Source organism: Mytilus trossulus, chromosome 7 (genome assembly GCF_036588685.1).
Source record: "Mytilus trossulus isolate FHL-02 chromosome 7, PNRI_Mtr1.1.1.hap1, whole genome shotgun sequence".
Lineage (NCBI taxonomy): Eukaryota > Metazoa > Mollusca > Bivalvia > Mytilida > Mytilidae > Mytilus > Mytilus trossulus.
In genome coordinates, this window is record NC_086379.1 from 66213391 (window position 1) to 66236824 (window position 23434).

Consider the following 23434-nt stretch of genomic DNA (forward strand, 5'->3'; position numbering starts at 1 on the left):
ACTAAATTACGTAATGAAAGTTGAAAGAGCTTCTGTGTTAATGTGTTATTTGTTAATTATTGATGGAGTAATAGCTGGCACCACACAAATGATGTAATTATTGGAATAAATTCATCAAAGTATTGAACCAAAACTATAATTTATAGCACAAAAATAAATATATACATTATCAAATTCTAAAGATTTATAGACAGAACTTGAGAATAATTGATATTTTAAAGTCTCATAAAATTATCGATATATGTTTACATTTAATACAGGTACAGTTAAAATATATGTGAAATAATTTATAACTTGAAGTTTCTCATGAACTTAACTTTAAGAAAAAAAGTTGTTAAAAAGTCACAATAACTTAGTGAGAATTTATAAACAAGCACCTGCTATTATTTCTATGCAGGGGGAGAAAAAAATATGAATTTAAATGAAAGCAGAGAAGTACCTTTTTAAAGGAAAGGAAGAAAAAAAAAGCAGTTGATATGTTATACATTCTACAAATAAACGTTTTTCAAAGAAGGAGTCTTATATTATAACATAAGTAATATTATAAATGTTAGAAGATAAAAGTTGGGAATACATTTTGGAAATTTGTCATAATTTTTATTTTTTATTAAATACTATAAATTATGACTAGTACAATATAGTGGTCAATTAAAACCTCTATAAATCAACAAGCAAGGAGTAATGTCAACATTTTCGTATTCTTTGTCTGTCAGTGAATATTTACAATACCATAAAATGAACTGGCCATTTACCACCATAAATGATTTGTGCTGTGTATTGAGTTATATATCTTTTTATGATAAATTTGATTGATTGTTGATTTAGGTTGGATGAATTTCAATGCTATCTCTATATGTCAAAAACAGACATATATCAAAATATGTAGCTGAATCAACAAGTTAGTTCAATAAGAAAAAATCCGTGTTCTCTCGTGGTGGGAAGGTCATTGTAGATCTATAACAACCATACAATTTACTTCTTTACAAATTAAATCTTCATTTTAAATAGTTCCTTCATATTTTATTATAAAGGTATTAAATGTTAAAGTTTGGTCTTTAGTCAAAATAAAAACACTTGTTTTGGAAGTCAAGATATTTGGGTCTTTAACCTATTTACATTATATATTTTTTGTGTTCTAAAACCTCTTCCATTTTATATTGAAATCGTCCAAACCTAATAACAGCACTTGTCTTGACAGTCAAGATATGAATGTTTGACCTATATTATGCCAAAGTGCATGTACATGTACTCTTGACTTACCCTACAGTTACTTTCATACAAAACAGTACTTATAAAAAAGGGGAACAAGATGAAAAAGGTCACATGGCACTGAAATTGAAATGCAAAACTGTTCTTTAGATAACTAGAAATTGTAACTTGAGTAAGCATGCAACTGAGCCATACCAAATTAGGAATATGATTTATCTGTTATGAAGATCACATGTAGACATTTATTTTGAGACTATGCTACTGATATCAAGGGAAACGGTGCCATCTTTTCCTCAAGAGCTACCAAGCTCTCTTATTGGTTGTCAATTTAATTTTGAATATCCTTAGTTTCATTTGGGATTGCTGGTTAGATTTAATAAAAAGAGTTAACAAAATTGAGTTTTATGTATTGAATGGTGACAGAGTATTGACAGGCTACCTTTCTGCAACTTAGGATAAAATTCCATATCAGCTATTAAATACTATTTTCTACAGAATTAAATGAGAATAAAGGAAATCAAAGTTATTACGATGAAACTTCTTTTGTGTAGTAGGATAGTGCAGTATATATGAGTCAGAAATTAGTTTCTATATTTTTAATTGTCTTATTTTAAAGTTTATTTAATATGATTACCATTGAATTCTGTGTATATATAAAATGCAATGTTTAAACCATGGAAATCACCTTACTGATGAAAAATAGTAAGTAGTGCAAAATGTACAAGTAAAAACTGTTCCAACATAAATTTTCCACAATCCAGCTTGTATAATCAATGAAAAGGATGGTACAGTTTAATATAAAGCAGATTTTCCTTCAATTTCCTTCTTTGTAAAAGGTTGATTTAATTTAAATTCTCAGCATGCTATAGGATGTTCAGCGATATTATTAATCTTTATGATTTTACATTACTTTTTACTTAGTTCAATGACTAAAAAACTTAGGCATATCATTTGATACTATTTGATAGAAATATCCAAAGGTATATTATCTATGGATTTTTTACTTTTGTTGTGAAAACAGTATGAAATTTGCCAGAAAAATGAAGATCTGGCAATGGTTCAGATTGTGCTAGATTTTTTTTCACCTGACACACTGTATAGTGCTACATATTGGAACATTTTCTTTAACTGTTTACTGGTGGTGTTGTGCTTTATATTGTAAATTGCAATTTTGAATAATAATCTTTGACTGTTTACTTTACTGGAGGTGTGCTTTATATTGTATAAATTCCTTTGACTGTTTACTGGTGGCGTTATGCTTAATATTGTATATTGTTTTTTGACTGTTTACTTGTGGTGTTGTGCTTCATATTGTATAATGTCCTTTGACTGTTTACTTGTGGTGTTGTGCTTCATATTGTATTATGTCCTTTGACTGTTTACTTGTGGTGTTGTGCTTTGTATTGTATAATGTGCTTTGACTCTTAACTTGTGGTGTTGTGCTCCATAGTGTATAATGTTCTTTGACTGTTTACTTGTGGTGTTGTCCATCATATTGTATATTGCCCTTTGACTGTTTACTTAAGGTGTTGTGCTTCATATTGTAAATTGCTCTTTGACTGTTTACTTGTGGTGTTGTGCTTCATATTGTATAATGTCCTTTGACTGTTTACTGGTGGTGTTGAGCTTCATTGTATACTGTCCTTTGACTGTTTACTGGTGGTGTTGAGCTTCATATTGTATAATGTCAATTGACTGCTTACTTAAGGTGTTGTGCTTCATATTGTATACTGTCCTTTGACTGTTTACTTGTGGTGTTGAGCTTCATTGTATAATGTCCTTTGACTGTTTACTTGTGGTGTTGAGATTCATTGTATAATGTCCTTAGACTGTTTACTGGTGGTGTTGAGCTTCTTTGTATACTGTCCTTTGACTGTTAAGTGGTGGTGTTGAGCTTCATATTGTATCATGTCCTTTGATTGTTTACTAGTGGTGTTGTGCTCCATAGTGTATAGTGTTCTTTGCCTGTTTACATGTGTTTTTTTGCTCCATATTGTATAGGGTTCTTTGACTGTTTACATGGTGTTTTGTGCTCCATATTGTATAGTGTTCTTTGACTGTTTACTGGTGGTGTTGTGCTTCATATTGTATATTGTCCTTTGATTGTTTACTAGTGGTGTTGTGCTCCATAATGTATAATGTTCTTTGCCTGTTTACATGTGGTTTTGTGCTTCATATTGTATAGTGTTCTTTGACTGTTTACAAGTGGTTTAGTGCTCCATATTGTATAGTGTTCTTTGACTGTTTACTGGTGGTGTTGTGCTATATATTGTATATTGTCCTTTGATTGTTTACTAGTGGTGTTGTGCTCCATAGTGTATAATGTTATTTGCCTATGTACTTGTGGTGTTGTGCTCTATATTATATAATGTCCTTTCAAATGTTTACTTAAGGTGTTGTGCTTCATATTGTATAATGTCCTTTGACTGTTTACTTATGGTGTTGTGATTCATATAATTGTATAATGTCCTTTGACTGTTTACTGGTTGTGTTGTGCTTCATATTATATAATGTCCTTTGACTGTTTACTGGTGGTGTTGAGAGTGTCATATTATATAATGTCCTTTGACTGTTTACTGGTGTTGTTGAGAGTGTTATATTATATAATGTCCTTTGACTGTTTACTGTTGTTGTTGAGAGTGTTATATTGTATGAATGTCGCTTGACTGTTAACTGGTGGTGTTGAGCCTTATATTGTTTTAAATTTCTACAAACTGTTGACTGGTGTGAGACATAGTTCATCAGATCTGTGAATTTCTTTTAAATATTGCCTGTTGGAATAGAGCTTCATATTATGGGGAACTGTCCTTGATGGAATGTTGACTAGTGTGACAATACTTCAAGTATTTCATTGATGGTTAATTTTATAACTATTTATTTATATTGAAGGATATATTCTGGATTTGTAGTTTTTGTCTCATTTGATTACATTGAAATATGGAATTCTCACAGAAATATATTTATTTCTATAAAAATAAGACACTAATTTATTATTGTTTTTAATTCCATACCAAACATGCTATATAGGGATTATAAAATTGGGGTCTATCCAAATCCCATGAAAGATCATATAGGTCTGTATAAAAAAATGAAGTGGTAAACTCTACTTTATGAAACATAGGATTTAATAACTTTGATTTCAATATTTATGATAGGTATAATTTAGGCTATATTAAAAACAAGTCTAAAGTTTCTAGTTCCATAGACTTGGTCAGGTAGTTGTCTTGTCTTAAGGTCGCAGATCAATAACTGTAAAACAAATCCTATAGATAAATATGATATCCTTTATCAATAATTCAGAACTGTAGGATTTGCTGTAAGGATTAAATTACAAACATTCAGCTTAAGTTTTTCATAAAAACAAATGTCTTCTTTTTTAGTATGTTTATTTTAGTAATTCTAGGTAGCAATAAGGTCATGTTATTGAAGACATGTTTCTGCACAATTCATGCTGAAATTTAAACATGAAGGATTTGAAATAACAAATAAAAGTTAAAATGTTAAAATGTTTTAGGACCTTTAAAAGTTCAATATTGTTGGTAGAACTGATGTTAACCTTTAGAATAAATGGAAATTCAATGTTTTTATCATTTCTGCTATTAAATCCATTGATATTTTAGAAAAGGCAAACATATATCCTCAGTAAACACAATGCAATGCTTTGAAATTGTGTATTTTCTTTTCTCCTGGTAACTTACCTTAGTGATACTGTGAAATAATTTATAAGATTATTTCACTCAAACATGTATTGGTAAATCATGTAGAAGAAATATTGTACTGTGCATCATTTATTTTATTGTTGTTTTATTATGAACTGCAAATGTCTATCTAACATACATTATACAGTAACATGTATACTAATACAAAACCAGAATTGTTATAACTGAATGTACATATTAAATGTATTTTCATGTATATTGTCTGCTTTCTGTTCACTGTAGGTAGTATTTTTGTATAGTGTCTGCTTTCAGTACACTGCACATTGTACTTTTAGGTGAATTGTCCAGTAGCAGATCAGGGGTGGGGTTCTGGTATTAAGATACCCTCTGTTTTTTGGTGATCAATGCATTTATGTGGGAACTTATAGTTGGAACCTCCCCCTTTATTCTGGATTAGGTACCCCCTCCCCTTTTCCCCCTTTTATAAATGGCTGGATCAGCCTGTCTTCATGCTGTACACTTCAGATTGTACTTGTATGTGTATTGTTCTCTTGCTATACACTATATAGCCTTAGATGATATAATGTGTATTGTTCTCTTGCTGTACACTACATATAGTACTTTTATGTGTATTGTTCTCTTGCTGTACACTCAATATAGTACTTTTAAGTGTATTGTTCTCTTGCTGTACACTATATAGCATAAGATAATAAAATTTGTATTGTTCTCTTGCTGTACACTACATGTAGAACTTTTATGTGGATTGTTCTCTTGTCGTACACTACAGATAGTACTTTTATGTGGATTGTTCTCTTGCTGTACACTAGATAATACTCTGATGTGGATTGTTCCCTTGATGTACACTATATAGCTATAGATAATAGTATGTGTATTGTTCTCTTGCTGTACACTAGATAATACTCTGATGTGGATTGTTCTCTTGCTGTACACTATATAGCTATTATAATAGATAATATTATGTGGATTGTTCTCTTGCTGTACACTAGATAATACTCTGATGTGGATTGTTCTCTTGCTGTACACTATATAGCTATTATAATAGATAATATTATGTGTATTGTTCTCTTGCTGTACACTTTATAGCCTTAGATGATATAATGTGTATTGTTCTCTTGCTGTACACTACATATAGTACTTTTATGTGTATTGTTCTCTTGCTGTACACTAAATATAGTACTTTTAAGTGTATTGTTCTCTTGCTGTACACTATATAGCATAAGATAATAAAATTTGTATTGTTCTCTTGCTGTACACTACATGTAGAACTTTTATGTGGATTGTTCTCTTGTCGTACACTACAGATAGTACTTTTATGTGGATTGTTCTCTTGCTGTACACTAGATAATACTCTGATGTGGATTGTTCCCTTGATGTACACTATATAGCTATAGATAATAGTATGTGTATTGTTCTCTTGCTGTACACTAGATAATACTCTGATGTGGATTGTTCTCTTGCTGTACACTATATATAATAGCTATTATAATAGATAATATTATGTGGATTGTTCTCTTGCTGTACACTAGATAATACTCTGATGTGGATTGTTCTCTTGCTGTACACTATATAGCTATAATAATAGATAATATTATGTGGATTGTTCTCTTGCTGTACACTAGATAATACTCTGATGTGGATTGTTCTCTTGCTGTACACTACATATAGTACTATTATGTGTATTATTTTCTAGCTGAACACTACATATAGTACTGCTATGTGTATTGTCCTCTTACTGTACACTTATCTTTAGAATATGACTTTTTTCATATCTTTCATCACATTATTTAATTGCAGATGATTAGTCTTAATTAAAACAAAAAGTCTTCATAAAGAATGCCATGACATCCTCATCTTACTATAGGTAATAGATTAATGGTTTCATGAAATACAAATCTTAGGTTAAATGCTGTTTTCTCGTACAGGTTTGTACACATCAAATGACCTGTCTGTCATCTCCCATTTCTAAAGTAGGGAATGCATGCACACCATGTTGATATTCTGTACACTATACCTGTATGTAGAAGCAAACATTCATTAAAAAAAAGGCTCAGTTTTTGTGTGGTCAGCATTACCTTTTGTTTGTTTACTATTTTCTTATGTAACAGCTACTGTTGAGTAGACTGAACATTATAAATCTTAATGACAAAATAATCTGAAGTAGGATTAAAAGTAGCTGACAGAATCGTGTTGTACCGGGATATTAGTGAGTGTCAGTTTGAATGGCATCTTAATGTACAACCAAATAAACCATACATGTAAACTCAACGTTCCCTTTCATGTCTTACATAATTTGAAGTTTACTTTATTGATTTTCATTTAATAGGTGGTTTACTTGTAAGGTATAATGGGCTTTGTCAACCGTCAATTGTGATGTTAGAGATAATTAGAACAATTTGGGCATAGTTTTTGTTGATAAGATGTTTATCCAAGGGTCAACCTACTTGGTTGTTAGTATGTAAAGTGGCTATCTGTGGTCCGTGTCTGTTAGTTTTACCTTTACCCTTTACTTTTACCTATATTCTTTTCTACCTGACTTTACAATGATCTTTTTCTTTTAATTTAAAAACAAAAATTATGTATGTAGACGATATATGTAGAGGATTCACTTTGACATAATTAAGTCAGAATTAAAGTCACATAATTAAGTCAGAATTAAAGTCGCATAAAGAAGTCAATTTTCCCCAAAAATGGCTGTTTTACAATTTTCTTTTTAATTAAGCATGCCATTGTTAACTGAAATATAAAATGTTTCTTTCTGAAGCAATACCATTCACAGCAGGTTCTGTCTCCACTGCATGACTTGTAATGATGCACTTCCACTGATCCTGATAATAAAGATTGCTATATACATGTACCTTCTCTTAACCACCCACTATCCCCACCCTCATCCTAACAAGCCATCATAATAAGCCACATAAGGGTTTCTGTCTCCAGTGTGTTCTTGAGTTATACAGTAGAATAACAGTAAAAGAGCAGTTGCTTTGATTATGGTTGTGTTAATGGTGTGTAGGGTTTTGATGTCAATACATATCCATTGTCAGTAAGAGACAGATCTGATTGACAGACATTACCCAGTGTAAAACACATTGATTTTATTGGCACTTGTTTTGTCATTGTTTGTCATCAAGAAGTGCAGATTGTGCAATAGAAAACAAAAGATCTGTAAACTAATTCACTTAAACAAAAGTGATTGTTTTGTTCATTTTCCCTAAAGAAATTCAATTTACCCGGAGATAAAATTGACACTTTAATGGTATCAGTGCTGCACTCAATTTTTCAATGCATGTTGTTGTATAAATGATATTATGTCATGTAGATTGCATTGAAAATAAATGTTGAACACTTTGACACTAGATTTGTCCTTCAGTTGTCAGTTCTCAACACCTCTGCATGGAATTTACAGATTATACTGTCTTTTCTCTCTGATCCATTTAAGAAAACTATAAAGACTACAATTTAAAGTTTGGTTTGAACATTTTTTCTCTATATTTGAGTGAATATTGATTTGTAATTGTATATTAACTTTGAGTAGGAAGAGAAGACCTTCTGCTTGTTTATTTGGTCTTTACTCAACTGTATAATGGATGGTGGTTTTTTTTATTCCAATGTAGTGCTGAGAATTAACCAGGGACAATCTGTTCTCAGTTGGGCCTTTGATATAATTGAACTTAGTTTTTTTCCCTCATTTTTGCGTTCAAATAAACACTGATATACATTTTTTTAAATTTATTTCGTAATGGATATGATGCTGCTTATGGTACATGGCCAAATATTTTGGTTCTATTATTAACTTCACATTTGAGGTGTTTTGTATGATTTTTTGGATTTTTAAAAAAATTATAAATTATAAATAAAAAATATTGTATGCCATACTCATTGTACTGATTTAGGGGTGTTATGTTTTTTTTAATTGAACATAGATTTTTTTGTTGTTGAGTTATTATGACTCTGTTACTTATGTTGAAATGAATTGAGTTATTTGACTCTTTGAGAACAGTCAAACTGGGAGTTTCAAGTATGTACAAATCTGAAGTGTCAGAAAAAAATATTGTTAAGTAATCAAAAGAGTGTAAATAGATATATAATCAAATTCAGAATTAATTTATCAAATTTACATCTGGTTATATGGCTGACATTATTTCCCTGACTGAGTAGTAGGATACAATATCACATTTATTGATTCATTTTTTTATCCTATAACTACTTGTCATTTGAAAAGAATTGCAAATATTTATTTTAATTGGCAGTAATGTCTAATTAAAAGATAGAAATGATGACTTGATACAAAACAAATTTAAATGTGACGTTGTTTAGTTACTGTGTCATAACATTACTGTGATAGTCAAATAGTAAATGGTATAGACCCTCATTGTATATTGTATTGATGGCAGTTTAATATGAAGTAATAGAAAGTATTGATCCTGTATTATACAAGGTACAAATCAATATATTTGTTAATTATTTGTACAGGAGCGCTGTTTGTACTTCTCAGACCTACTTACTTAGTTTCAACAAAAGCTCCATATTTTGTTTGTCAATTTTTTAAATGGATTGTTGACTTGATATCACTTCATTATCTTTTATCCCAGAAAGCTTTGTTGTTGGTTATCGTAACGATTTAGTTGTAATGAAAATTTGGTCCGGTTTTCTCTATTTAATGATTCTTCAGGTTATATTTATAAAAGCAATGCTTTTGTGTTTTTAAATGATTTGAATGCATTGACAGCTATGATCCCAATTGATTTCTATCTGTACAGAAGCTTGTGTTGTACACATTGGCACCATAGTGTGGAATCTCACTGGGAGCCATTCATAGCTAAATCTTCATAGTATTTCAAAATCATGAAATAACCTAGTGTGGAGCCAAGTCCTCAATTATCTATTGGAAATCGTCAGTGTCTTTCTTAATTCTATGTTGATTGACACAAAGAGCAATGTATAGGGTGTGGTGATTGAATTAAAGTAAGGCAAGCGTGGAAAAGAGTTTAGCATTTTCTTTATCTGAACATTCAATATTTTAAAAATCTAGCCTTAGAAAACTATTCGTCAATTTAGTGAAGTATTTTTTTGTAATAAGATTCTCGATTTGTTTACAACTTAATAAATGTATAATATTTGATTTTGTTTTTGATGTTCATGTTGCACAAGTTTTATTGTGCAAACTACACTGTATTAATTCTGAGATAGGGCAATTCTGATTGTATCAATACATGACTTCTGTACTAGGAAGACATTTTCTGCGTCTATGATCAAAGATTATTTTTGCCTTTACCTTTATATTTATCTTGTTGTAGATTGTAAAGTCATGATGATTCGTTGGATTTCTAATTGAAATTGTCTCTAATTATATTTATATGTATGGCGTAGTCTAATTAGACTTTGGTTCTTACAAATCTATATTAGATTAGTTTTTGCATGAGAGATGATTTGCATGTTACTGTCATTGGTATCTTCTGAAGCCTTATTTGGTATCAATTTGTTACAATGACTTGCACATTATTCCATTTGGATCTGTATCTAAATGTTACAAACATAATGAATTCTGGGTAATTATTTCAACTGATGTAAGAACTGTTGATAACAGGATGAAGATCAAAGAATGATTTTTTGTGTGTATAGATACCACAGTAATTATTGTTTTAAATATTTATGATTGGAACAAAAGCATACCAATTATAAATGTATGTTAGTTCTGAATTTTACTTTAATAGAGTATACATACAAAAGAATAATTAATTATTAAAAATCCAACACATTATCAGTTCTAGATATTACAAGTCTTTATTTTTTTGTTGTTGGAAGTTTGCTGCCTCATTAGCATTTTCAATTATATCCTTTTATTGACATCAGTGGAGTTACAAATATAGCTATAAACTATTTACTTACTTACTTACTTTACATACAAATTTATGCTCCCAGAATACCCTTTTGCAACTCATCAGAATTTGATTATGGCTCACCATTGGATGCATATGATAACCATGAAATATATTTAAATATAGATAATAAAGATATATATATATCATTGTTCTCATTTAAGAATTTATCAACATGGAGATCTTGTAGGAATGAACATAAAACTTTAACAAATCTAAAAAAGCAAATGTTTTTTTTACGTAATAGTGAGTGAAAGAATAAGAAACATATCAGAATTAAAAATGACATCTCCAAATAAATTTTTGAGAACTTATCCACAGGCTCTTGGCTCTACTCATTTTACTTCTCATCATAATCTTCTTGAAATGATAAATATCGTTGATTCATGCAACTGAACCTTTCTGAAAAGGATGAACCTTGTTTTTAAGTCCTTTGTGAAAACACAAATAGTTGAGCATCAAGGATATACAAGAAGTAAATATCTTCATTCATATAAATTACACGTAAACCATAAGGCTAGTTATAATAATTTAATATCATTTGGTTTGTCAATAATGTATGTTTACTTGGATTTATTTTAGTGGATACAAATTTTTGTACAATTAAGAGGATACTTGGCTTTGTGGTTTGACATGATTATGTTTCTATTTAAAGGGGCATTAGCTGACAAATTCATGGCCATCTAATACTTTCAAATTTGAATCGTGACCAAATTACGGTATTAGAACAATACAATAGTCACATGTAGGAATAAATAATCAATGCATGCACTCATAAAAAGTATCAACATTATAAAATGCTAGCTTACAATATTTCTCATTAACAGACACCATGAAACTCTACTCTTAATGTCAAAATCAAAGTCAAAATTGTGTTGTAAATTTAGTACATTTTTGTATCTTTCATATGGGATTAAGAATTTGTTGGTCTTTTTTTTTAATTTAATTATGACTTGTGTAGAGATAGTTTCAAGACTCTGTGTTAAAGATTGTATTTTGACATATAATGATTTACTTTTGACATATTGTGATTTGGATAGAGAGTTGTCTCATTGACTCTCATGCCTCATTTTCTTATTTCTATATATGGTATAACTTTTGTTTTATTAGTGACTCCTATGTGGATTTTGATGATATGGTAATGTTTGCTCTAAGCTGTTTTACTTATTATTATATATCTCAGCTCCTCATATGGTATATTTGTAAGCTGAATGTTTCTTGATTTTTTTTGTTGCCCTATGCTAAACAAATAGTTGAAAATATAATTACATAAACCACAATATATAATCAAATAGTTTGTGGTACAATGTATTGGCTTAATGGAATGATTTCAGAGTTTAAATGCTAGTTAAATTTAAAAATAGACTCATTCATGATTTATGAATAATTTTAAAGCAAGTAGTTATGATAATTATATACAAAAATATTGTGAATACCAGGTGAGGTGATAATTGTTGTTGTTTGTTCTGTGCCATAGTGATGGGGAGGAAGTAATCACACAGATATGGTCTATCTTCTCGGAAAAAAACATCTTGCAGAAACATTTAATCGCTTTTTGTATTCTGATGACAGGTAAATATGTTTTCATTGGATTTCTGTTACAAAAGATTTGTTTTTATTTTAAATCAGTTTCATTTTACTCTCGATAGTTATCTCTCTTTCTACAGTTTCAATGTATTAAGGGGAGATAAATCTGGCATGACAAATGATGATGTTTCAGAAATCTGTTCATAAAGATTTTGTCTTATAAGAAATATGTTCAAATAGTTTTACTTCATTAAGAAATGAGTGTCCAGTTGAATTGGACAATTAGGAAACATACATGTACTTGTATATTTGTATTAGGGATTTGTAAAATACTCATAAATGACTCTGCTTGTTCACATGTTATGTGCATACAAATGTATTTGATTATTTTGAGTTTTTCACATTTTGTTTACATAGACTCTTTTTTTTTAGCTTGCTTGTTTTTTTAAGACAAGAGTACAAAGTGTTCTATCATTAAGTTTCTGTCTCTATAACATTAGTCTCAGAAGTTGTTTCTGTATTTTTTTTTTGTAATTTATTTTAAATCAAAGCTTATAACAAATGAATTTTGCATGGAGACATTGGGAATACACTCAGCCTCTTGTTTTCATTTGCTGTAAACTTTCAAAAACATTCATTTCTTTGAAATGAAATATTTCTGTTTTGTAACAGTTTAAGTCTTTGATAACAAAATTTTATCAGAAATGAAGATTAATCTCAACTGCAGTTAATTGCCCATCATAACGATGAATTCTAAATATATAAGCCATGAAATATTTATTAAATTTCAATTATTATACATTTCATTTATACAGGATGATATTTTATCGTTTCATATTTCTATTCTCTTGTGTGCAATATATGATGTTAACTATGTTTTCTGTGAAACGAAATTTGCAAATTTAATCCTTATAGTTACATAGATATAGGAAGATGTGGTGTGAGTGCCACCATCCAAATAACAATTTATAAAAGTAAACCATTATAGGTCCATGTACGGCCTTCAACATGTTCACTAACATTGTGTTAAAATAATGCCAATTAATTATACGAAGATGATGTTTCTGTTCTTTGGTTGTGAAAATGTAATTTTGAAACATTTAAAAAAAAAATCAGATGATGTAGTGTTGCAGCCAATCAAGATCTGTATCTGTATGGAATGACTTAATATTTGGTGACAGCAGGTTGACAGTGATGAGTTGCATCATGTCACAATCAGGTCACAATCGGGTCACAATCGGGTCACAATCGGGCCAAATTGATGATACTTCTTTTATCTTCTTAAATAATTTTGTCATCACTACTGAACAGAGTGACAATGTTAATAAATGCTAATAATTTTAATTTTTCAATATGTTATATTTACTTAAAAGTCATAGTCACACATTTTATCCAGTACTACTTAACAAAAAAACTTCATATTTGGTCAACTGCTTGACATTTATAACATTATAATGTTTGAACCATTTTTGACCTCACTGTCATTTTAACCCCTACTTCCTGTTTTCTGATACTTTGAATAATTTGTGGTATATGTTGGCTTGCATTTTTTTTTCTGTGTTTACATACTTGCAAAATCTATAACATCATTTTGACATTCGACTTAGTGATTATAACTTTTAAAATACTCAGTGAGTTCAGTCTTGCATTTCAAAGAGTCAGCGAAACTTGAGAGAATTTATTGTCTTGTATTCTGAATAGGTATAAATATGCACAATATAAGTTTCAGCTGCATAAAAAACACACCACAACTATCAATAATATGTATATGGTAATAAAAATGTGCAATATCATCATCAGAACATTAAGGCAAGAAGTGTGGAAACTAATAATGTGTGAAATTAAATGTTTCTATAACGACATTACAAATCAAGATTAATGGACTATTTATTTTAACATTTACATTTAATGTTACATTTTATTCACTATCTTTAATGAATATGTGTAACATAAACTATAATTATAAGATTTGTATACAGACTAGTAATTAGTTCTAAAGTATTGTATCTCTATTTTAAATTCTATTGTTGTTTTTATTCATTTGCTTATCTGCCAATGAAGTTAGAGAGACATAATTAACCAAGTGAAGTACATGCAGTAAATTTTTTCTGAAAAGGTACATAAAAGTTTTTAAAGACGAGTATTGTCCATGATGTATGACTTTATTTATTAGTTCTTTAAGTATGAAGTGTTTCACTTTTTAAAAAGGTAATATGAAACCATATTTTAAGTTGTAATCCAATAGTTTCTTTCCTCTAAGTCGTTTCTTGGAAGCATGAATGTTTGTAGTTAATAAATAACCCATGATATTTATTACATAATTGGTTTTGTACTTTTATTGTTGAACAAAAGCATGATGTACAAACATAAAAAATATTATACTTCTTTATCATTAATGATCCAAATTTTGCATCATGTAATGAATGTTCATCTTTGAAAGGCAAGCATACTACATTCTATACAAATATATAATGATATTATTTTATATAAAATACTGAGCCATAATCATGATAATATCAGAAAATTCGAAGTATAAATCATGAAAAAAAGTAATAGATATATATTTTTGTCTCCATTTTTTCTTTCTATCTGATCTATTGCAGTGGTTTATATTAAGACAAGGGAATATGGAATACTGGGGTCTGCTATATATAGGGTATATAGGATGCCTAGTGTTATCTGCATGTATGAACATTTCAGCCAAATTTTTATCATTCGATCATGTATTTACAGTGTAGATATATACATGTATGACTTATTTTAACTTAAGCATTTCTGGAAATTTAATGCATTGAGGGATCACTTTTTAGTTAAAATCTGTATAAAACATAAAATATCCAGCTGGCTCAAATATTATTTTGGAAGCCCTGTTTAAAGGCAGAAGGAGTCCACTGCATAAGGTAAACATATGTTGCTTGTGCATCGGTTCTTTTGTTGATCAAATCTTATATTATAAAAAACTGTATGGTCATTTAAGTTCAAATATGAAGTTGTGACATCATACCTTTCATTTGTATTATAGAGTAACTTGACTATTGAAAGAAAAAAAGATTAAAAAAAATTAGGGACTTTATCATTTGGTAATTTCAGCAGACATATTTTTAATGTTTCATACCTCCTTTACACACCAAATTATAAAGAGTAACATGAAACTTCTAATTTTCATTTGATTTGCTAAGTTTCATTTTTAATGGACTTCATTGTCTATCAGCAGCTTAAATATTTTGTATGCTGATGATACTGATGTGACTCTTTTTCTGCTCTTACAGATAGGGTAAAACTTTATGTTAACCCAATTGATGCACTTGCTTGACATTTATCCTTATATGTTCCTTCCAAATAACGAAAGAGCTGAGTGCAGATTACATATCAATTTGTTTTACCTGTAATACTGGTGTAAAGCTAATTATCCATACAAATAACGCTTTTTGCCCACAAAAGAAAGATTTAATGCAAATTGTTCTCAGGAATTTATTGTATTGCAAAAAATCTTAATTTATTTTATTTTTCTGATAATTTTATTCTTAATTTGTGAGATTTCAAACAATTAAATGCATGAAACACAGACATGGAGTATACATAAGTTTTCCTGTCGATTTGTTAAAACATGCATTACTTAAAAGGTACAATTATAACTCCAATTGAAGAAACATAAAGCATTAAAAAACCTCACTTTAATTTTAGACTAAAATTTGTACGCCTGCTTTTACATAGTAATGTGGCAAAGGAATTAGTCAAACATTGTGTTTGTGAACCTCTATTATACTTATTATGAACCTGACAATTGTGTAAATCTATAGTATTTATGAACCTGTCTATGCACATTGTCTGTGAACCTGTCAATGCATAGTGTTTGTGAATATGTCAATACATAGTGTTTATCAACATGTCAATACATAGTGTTTATGAACCTATTAATAAATAGTGTTTCTGAACATTTCAATACATAGTGATTGTGAACCTGTCTATACATGTTTGTTTCTGAACCTAATAATCCATAGTCTCTGAACCTGTCAATACATAGTGTTTCTGATCTGTCAATGCATACATAGTGTTTCTGATCTGTCAATGCATACATAGTGTTTCTGAGCCTGTCTATGCATTGTGTTTCTGAACCTGTCTTTGCATAGTGTTTCTGAACCTTCCAATACATAGTGTTTTTGAACCTGTCAATACATAGTGTTTTTGAACCTGTCTATGCATACATAGTGTGTCTGAACCTGTCTATGCATAGTGTTTCTGAACCTATCAATGCATAATGTTCCTGAACCTGTCAATGCATAGTGTGTCTGAACCTGTCTATGCATAATGTTTCTGAACCTATCAATGCATAATGTTTCTGAACCTATCAATGCATAATGTTTCTGAGCCTGTCTATGCATTGTGTTTCTGAACCTGTCTTTGCATAGTGTTTCTGAACCTTCCAATACATAGTGTTTTTGAACCTGTCTATGCATACAAAGTGTTTTTGAAGCTGTCTATGCATACATAGTGTGTCTGAACCTGTCTATGCATAGTGTTTCTGAACCTGTCAATACATAGTGTTTCTGAATCTGTCAACACATAGTGTTTCTGAACCTGTCAATACATAGTGTTTCTTAACCTGTCAATACATAGTGTTTATGAACCTGTCAATGCATAGTGTTTCTGAACCTGTCAATACATAGTGTTTCTGAACCTGTCAACACATAGTGTTTATGAACCTGTTAATGCATAGTGTTTCTGAACCTGTCAATACATAGTGTTTCTGAACCTTCCAATACATAGTGTTTATGAACCTGTCAATACATAGTGTTTCTGAACCTGTCAACACATAGTGTTTCTGAACCTGTGAATGCATTGTATTTCTGAACCTGTGAATGCATTGTATTTCTGGACCTGTCAATGCATAGTGTTTCTGAACCTGTGAATGCATTGTATTTCTGAACCTGTGAATGCATTGTATTTCTGGACCTGTCAATGCATAGTGTTTCTGAACCTGTCAATGCATAGTGTTTCTTAACCTGTCAATGTAAAGTGTTTTTGAACCCGTCAATGCAAAGTGTATCTTAACCTGTCAATACATACATGTATATAGTGTGTCAGAACCTTCAGTGTCAACACATGTGTTTGCAATTGTGAACCTGTCAATACATAGTATTGTGGCCATTGAATATGTGAACCTTGTAAATATGTAGTATTATTGCAATATAATTAGGGAACCTGTCATTACGTTTGTGCATTATAAGTTTTGTGGCAATTGCATTTGTGGAGCTGTTGATACATGCAGTACAGTATATGACTGTAACATGTTTGAGCTCTTTGATACATGCAGTTTATGACTGAAATTTGTAAGCTCTTGGATACATGTAGTATATATGGACACAATATTTTTGAGCTCTTTGATACATGCTGTATATGCATATGGCTGCAATATTTATGAGAATTTTGATGCATGTCATATATGGCTGTATCATTTTAATCTCTTTTATGCATGTAGTTAGTTATATGGCTGTACCATTTTAATCTCTTTTATGCATGTAGTAAGTTATATGGCTGCAATATTTTGAGCTCTTTGATATAAGTAGATGTTTAAACTTGCATTTTTTAAGTGCATGGCAAAATTTCTATAGATATGAGTTATAATGAGAGATATAAATGGTCAGAGACCATGCAGGGGTAATAAATTTTTTAGTGTATATATATATAGAACATTGCAATCAGAATTTTACAGTAGAGTAAACAATTTTGGGGACAATTTATAGAAAACTTAATCAAATGTAACTGAAACCAGGACAATTATATGTTAAGGGATCTTTCAGTTGACAGCTTCAGAAATACTCAAATTTAACATTCTTCCACTAGATCAAATCACTACCTCAGTCAGCTTAAGGTTCCTGACTTAAATTTTGTTTACAGTGTAATTTCATCCTCAATCTTGCTATTGTACGCAGAAAACATGAAAATTTAATTTTAAAGATGTATTACAAAAAGTATTGCATTACCCACACACGGACTGTGTAGACAACAGATATAACAGGGTGATAAGTATTGTCTAGGGCCAAATGTGTGATAAATCTGCAATCATTTTTTTTTAACAGTGTAAATTTGCAAATATCAAGCTTACATGTAGCTGCTGAAAAGTAGCTCTTGGGTCCTTATGATGTTTTTTACTATTTACAGACCAAAACATACCTGTCAAAGCAAATAGTTAAAAAATATCATAAGAACCTAAGAGCTACGGTTCGGCAGCTTGCTTACATGTTGTCCAGCTAGTTTTAGAATAAACTTAGATGTGTCTTACTGACTGTCATATCTTTTCATCAGACACTTCCTTTTGAAATGCAGAAAAAAATGTTGCACAGAAGATTAGCATTGTTCATTACTGGTTTACAGAATACAGCTTAATGAGCTTTCCAATAGGCTAGGTAAATAGTGCTTACTATATAACAGCCAAGATTTCATAAACAAATTGTATTTATAATTTTGTTCTGCAATTTGACAGAAAATGTTAAAAATTGCTGCCCGTTATCTTTGGGGTCCATTTAAAAAAAAATGTCTTTCAAACTGGTCAGAAATTGATTTCATTCAACTAAATATATAACTGATTTTTTTTTTTACAACTTATATATTCTTCTACCTATAGGTGGCCACCATCAATAAACTGATTATTATTTCTTAAAACAGTTGTTCTCATTATAAAATTGTTAAGAAACGTTATACCATAAGATGTTACACTGATATGTTTTATCAGGATTTTCTTTATCAAGTGGTTGTTGTCATTTAAAAATATTTGGAATACCAGTACCAAGTCAATATTGATGATTAAATCGGTCAACATCTCGTAACACACTATTTGATTTAACCAGAAATGAAATGTTGACACAGATGTCTTTCTTATGAAACTTTAGGCAGATCATGTCAAATTGTTTGAACAAATGAGTTCTTTTAAAAAAAAAATGTTGAGATATCATGTACTTTGTTCTTTTGGAATTGTTGACAGATAGCATTTTCTTCTAGTAAAGTTGTTGAGAGATACTGGTTCTTTCTAATTTTAAAATTGATGGTAGATATTCTCTTAAAGAAGATACCAATGTGTCATCAATTTTAAATTGTTTACCAAGTTTTGCATCCTTGTTGGTAATACATATAGAAGTACTGCTAACTAGTCGAAATAATTTGGATTTTGGCCATTTTGACTCTTGCCATGATGCACCAATAAGATCAATGAGAAATCTGTCGAAATAGAAATCGAAAAATTACCTCAGCTAACCCCATTATATATTTTAGAAGTATGTACTCCATGATAAAAACTTCTATATTCATTTTGATTTCAATTCCCAGCAACTGTTACCCTGAGCAGCCAATAGTGTCCATTACAAAATATCAAATACCAGTCTTTGACCTTATGATATTGAATGGATAGAGAATTTCCAGCTGTGAATATAATATTAGTTTATCCAGTGGATGATAGGCCAACTTGGCATTTTTTCATCTATTGTTTTTTAATTTTAAATCTATATTTATAGATTATAGATAGCCCTTGTTCTAACACTATGAGTGACATTTTTGTAATTTAGTTAAAGTACTTGTAAGGAAATGGCTTAAGTCAGTACTGTTCTTTTGATTGTATTAGAGAATTCCAGTAGATTTATCACAAGTCTCTGTGCTGTATGTTTGGTTGCCATAAATAACAAATCAATTCATTATCACCTGAAAATACCTGAAAAATCAGTGAGTGGACATTTGATGCTTACACCATTTCACTGTCATTGATAATATCACACAAAGTTCCTCATTAGATGTTCAATAAATCTTGAATTAGTTTTGTATGATAATGAGGTAGTAAGCCCCTCCCTATCCTTCATTTCAACGGAGATATAGTTTATTGTCCGAGGAACAGCATTTCAATAAGGGTATAAAAGATTTGTACTGCTGATAAATATGAAAACTATGACCGTACTTAGATTAAGACTCCAAATTTTATTACATATTTCAACACATAAAAATTTTACCTGTCGTTTGTGTTGTCCAATAGGCTACATTGTATAGACTTGTTGAGAAAGTTAAAAGTCAACTAAGATTGTTTACCTTCATCCTGTCACCGTTACACAGGTTAATTACATGGTCAAGAGAAGTTATTTAGAGACAATGAATGTTTAAAGTCTTGTTCACCTGTAAACAGGTGATAATTGTGTGAGAAAGTTAGTGGACAAACTGTCTCTTTGTTCATATTTTAACATTTAATTGAGATGTGGAGGAAATGGAGATATAAACTGATTTAAGGATGTGATTTCTTAAGAATGGAAACCGAAGTGACTGTTAGATATGGGATGTCGAATCATAGTTTTCCGTGGACTAAATTGGATATAAAACCATCATCTCGAGGGTCAAGTACAAATTCTAGTGTTCTTTCTAAGCAGTTTGGTCTTCCGATTTACTCTCATAACTATGGGCTTTCAACAGCAATGGTTTGTGTCAGTGCTAAAATACACAACAGAAGGTGAGAAGAAATATATTCTTTTCAAAATCATTTGAAATCTAATTTTGTTATTTGTTTCATTCAAAACCAGAAACATTTATGTTTACTTTTCTTGGAATTTAAATTAAGTTTAATAATAATTTTTGTCTTACTATAGAAATTAATTTTATTTGAGTACTCAGTGTCATTTTCTTCTAATAGAAATATACCTCATTTTTAAAGGCATTAAAAATTGTTAGACAAAGTGTAATTTTAATGCATTTTGTAAATGAAATTGGTAAAAAGTTCTTAATTTTTCTAATATGAAAATAACTAACAGTGGCATAAAATTAAGGTTTTAAAAATAAATTAAAAAATAACACAATTCTGATCCATCTGTTTTTTAACTTTTGAGTATATAATAAAAACTAAACAAATGAAATTCTGATATTACTAAGAATAACAAATTGTGAAAGATCCAAATCAAACAATGCTGCATTGAGGCAAGACCAATTTAAATTATAACCCGGATCCTCTATATATATATTTTGAAAAGTATATCTTTAAAACGCATATTCTTCTAGAAAAAAATTAAATCATTATTGTCAAAGAAAGGAAATATGTGCATGCATTTGTCTTTATATTCCCATACATGTGTTAATTAAGTTAAATGTATGTGGTAGTTAGGGTGTTGTTTAGGACGGTGTATTGTCACCCGTAGCTGACAGTTGTAATTTATTATTTCTAATGAGATTTTTTTATATATTTATAAGTGTTGAAACCTTATCCAGTGGTAAACTGGCCTACAACAATGATTTTTTGTGACATTAGGTCATTAAATTGTTAATTAATACGGTACGCATTTTGTTGTTCACTTCATGGTATGTGTCACATGAAGAAAAAATGTACCAAAAGACTCCAAAAAGGCCATGATCTGTGCACATGTTTGGGCTTCATACGTTAATAAAAAAAGACTAATTTGCGTTCCGGTGCATTGTCTTCAAAGAGTTTATATATAAATTATAAAGATAGGAACTTTGGTGAATATTAAATATTTTATGCTCCAGAAATATTGAAGGCATTCTTTACATATGGCTTTGAATTCCTTTTTAACAAACAAATATCATAAATTTTGTTCTTCGTAATGTATGAAAAAATAAAGATTTTTATCTGTATTTAAAATATTTAAAATAATTTATGATGATTTTTATTAAATATTTTTCAATGAAATTTGAATCAGATAAAGCTGTACAGTGTGTTTTGAATTTAATGTCTATATATATACATCCATGTGTTTATATTGTGGTTGCTATTTATCAACAGTGCTCTAAAGTCAAGTAAAGATTATTTTAAAACTATTTTGAGATTTATGAATTTATTTAATTGAGTTTAGTGTGGTTTGTCAACTTTATGTTGTTCAGTCTTTATTAGTCTTCTATGAGTGTTTCGTCCAAATGTTATTCCTTGCATTGTATTTTGTATTTTGCCATGACATTGACAGATTCCCTTTGACCTATAGGTGTTGAGTGGCCCTTTGACCTCTAGGTTTTGAGTGTCCTCTTGGTGTCTTCCTCGTCTTTGATATAATTTAGGATGTATTCAAATAGAAATGATCCACCTTATAAAGTTTGAGAATGTACCAAGCATGAAGCTGTTGTACTCTCTCCACATTTTTATGTCAAAATTGAGCATGAAATTGTTAAAAAAGCATTTAGCAAATTTTTATTCTGCATTTTATTTAAAGATTTTAACATAAAATAAAATTTTAGTTCATGCCTTTTTCCTTTCAATAAACATGAAAGAATTCATGAGAAAATCTCATTTTGCCCAGGAATTTGAATGAAATTTTAATTTTCAGAACTAATCCATTGTTTTATGGTCCTTTTTTTCAAAATAACTCCAGAAAAAATATATTTATGGTAAGAACATGAAGAATAATTTGTGATTGTATTTCTAACTTGTTTGTTGTAGCATAGCTTTCAAGTATACTGAACAAATATTGGTGAAAACTTTTCATTGTGTCATTAAACATGCTAGATAAATTAAGAGAAGAGCAACAACAAAAAAGATTTTACATAAGGAAGGATAAGTTTGTAGCAATTCTTTGCATATCACTTTTTAAAGAAAAGTTCTAAATTGAAATATTGGACCATAATTATATAAGTTTTAGCCCACCTAGGAAAAAGATCAAAGTAAAATAAGTAAAGAAAGATGCAGGTGAACAGAAAGTGTATTTAAATCTGTTATAGGCTGAGACAGGATCCATGGAGGGAGAAATGGGTGTTACTTTGGTTTTCATTGTGTTATTCAAGATATGCATTGTTGTGGTTAATTGTTTTGAACACTTTCATCAAACTGTCAAAACTTTATTAATCATTATTGACAATAGAATTGGAATATAGAAACTGTTATATAAAAGACAGATGAAGTTACCATCATTGTCTATAGTTTTGTGGGGTTTCTGGGCCTTAAAAAAAACTACTATTTAAAGTGTGAACAAATGTTGTTTCAGAAGTAACGATCATATTTCACAATATTAAAACCTATATAAAATAACCAAATAGAAGTAATCTGAAAAAGGGCTATATGGAGAAAATTCTACTGTATTGTTTTACAGGAAGACGGCATTAACACACAACCATTTTTGTTATGTACTACAAGTATGTCTAGGAAATGAAAATCTCAACAGTTTAAGTCATTAC

The 23434-nt window shown here is 29.9% G+C and overlaps 1 protein-coding gene across 6 annotated transcripts in view; it reads left to right on the forward strand.

The window, feature by feature from the left end:
* Positions 1-23434, forward strand: part of LOC134725614 (protein FAM149B1-like) — a 71960-nt gene that overhangs the window by 13312 nt on the left and 35214 nt on the right. The window contains exon 1 of one of the 6 annotated variants that reach the window (XM_063589570.1): positions 12228-12337. The exons of 2 other annotated variants lie outside the window; for them this stretch is intronic. In XM_063589570.1, coding sequence (XP_063445640.1) covers positions 12270-12337 — 68 coding nt within the window. In that variant the 5' untranslated portion in view covers positions 12228-12269. Of the gene's footprint in view, positions 1-12227; positions 12338-20178; positions 20775-23434 lie in introns of those variants that run through there. 3 more of the 6 variants (XM_063589568.1, XM_063589567.1, XM_063589566.1) reach the window with 3 other exon arrangements.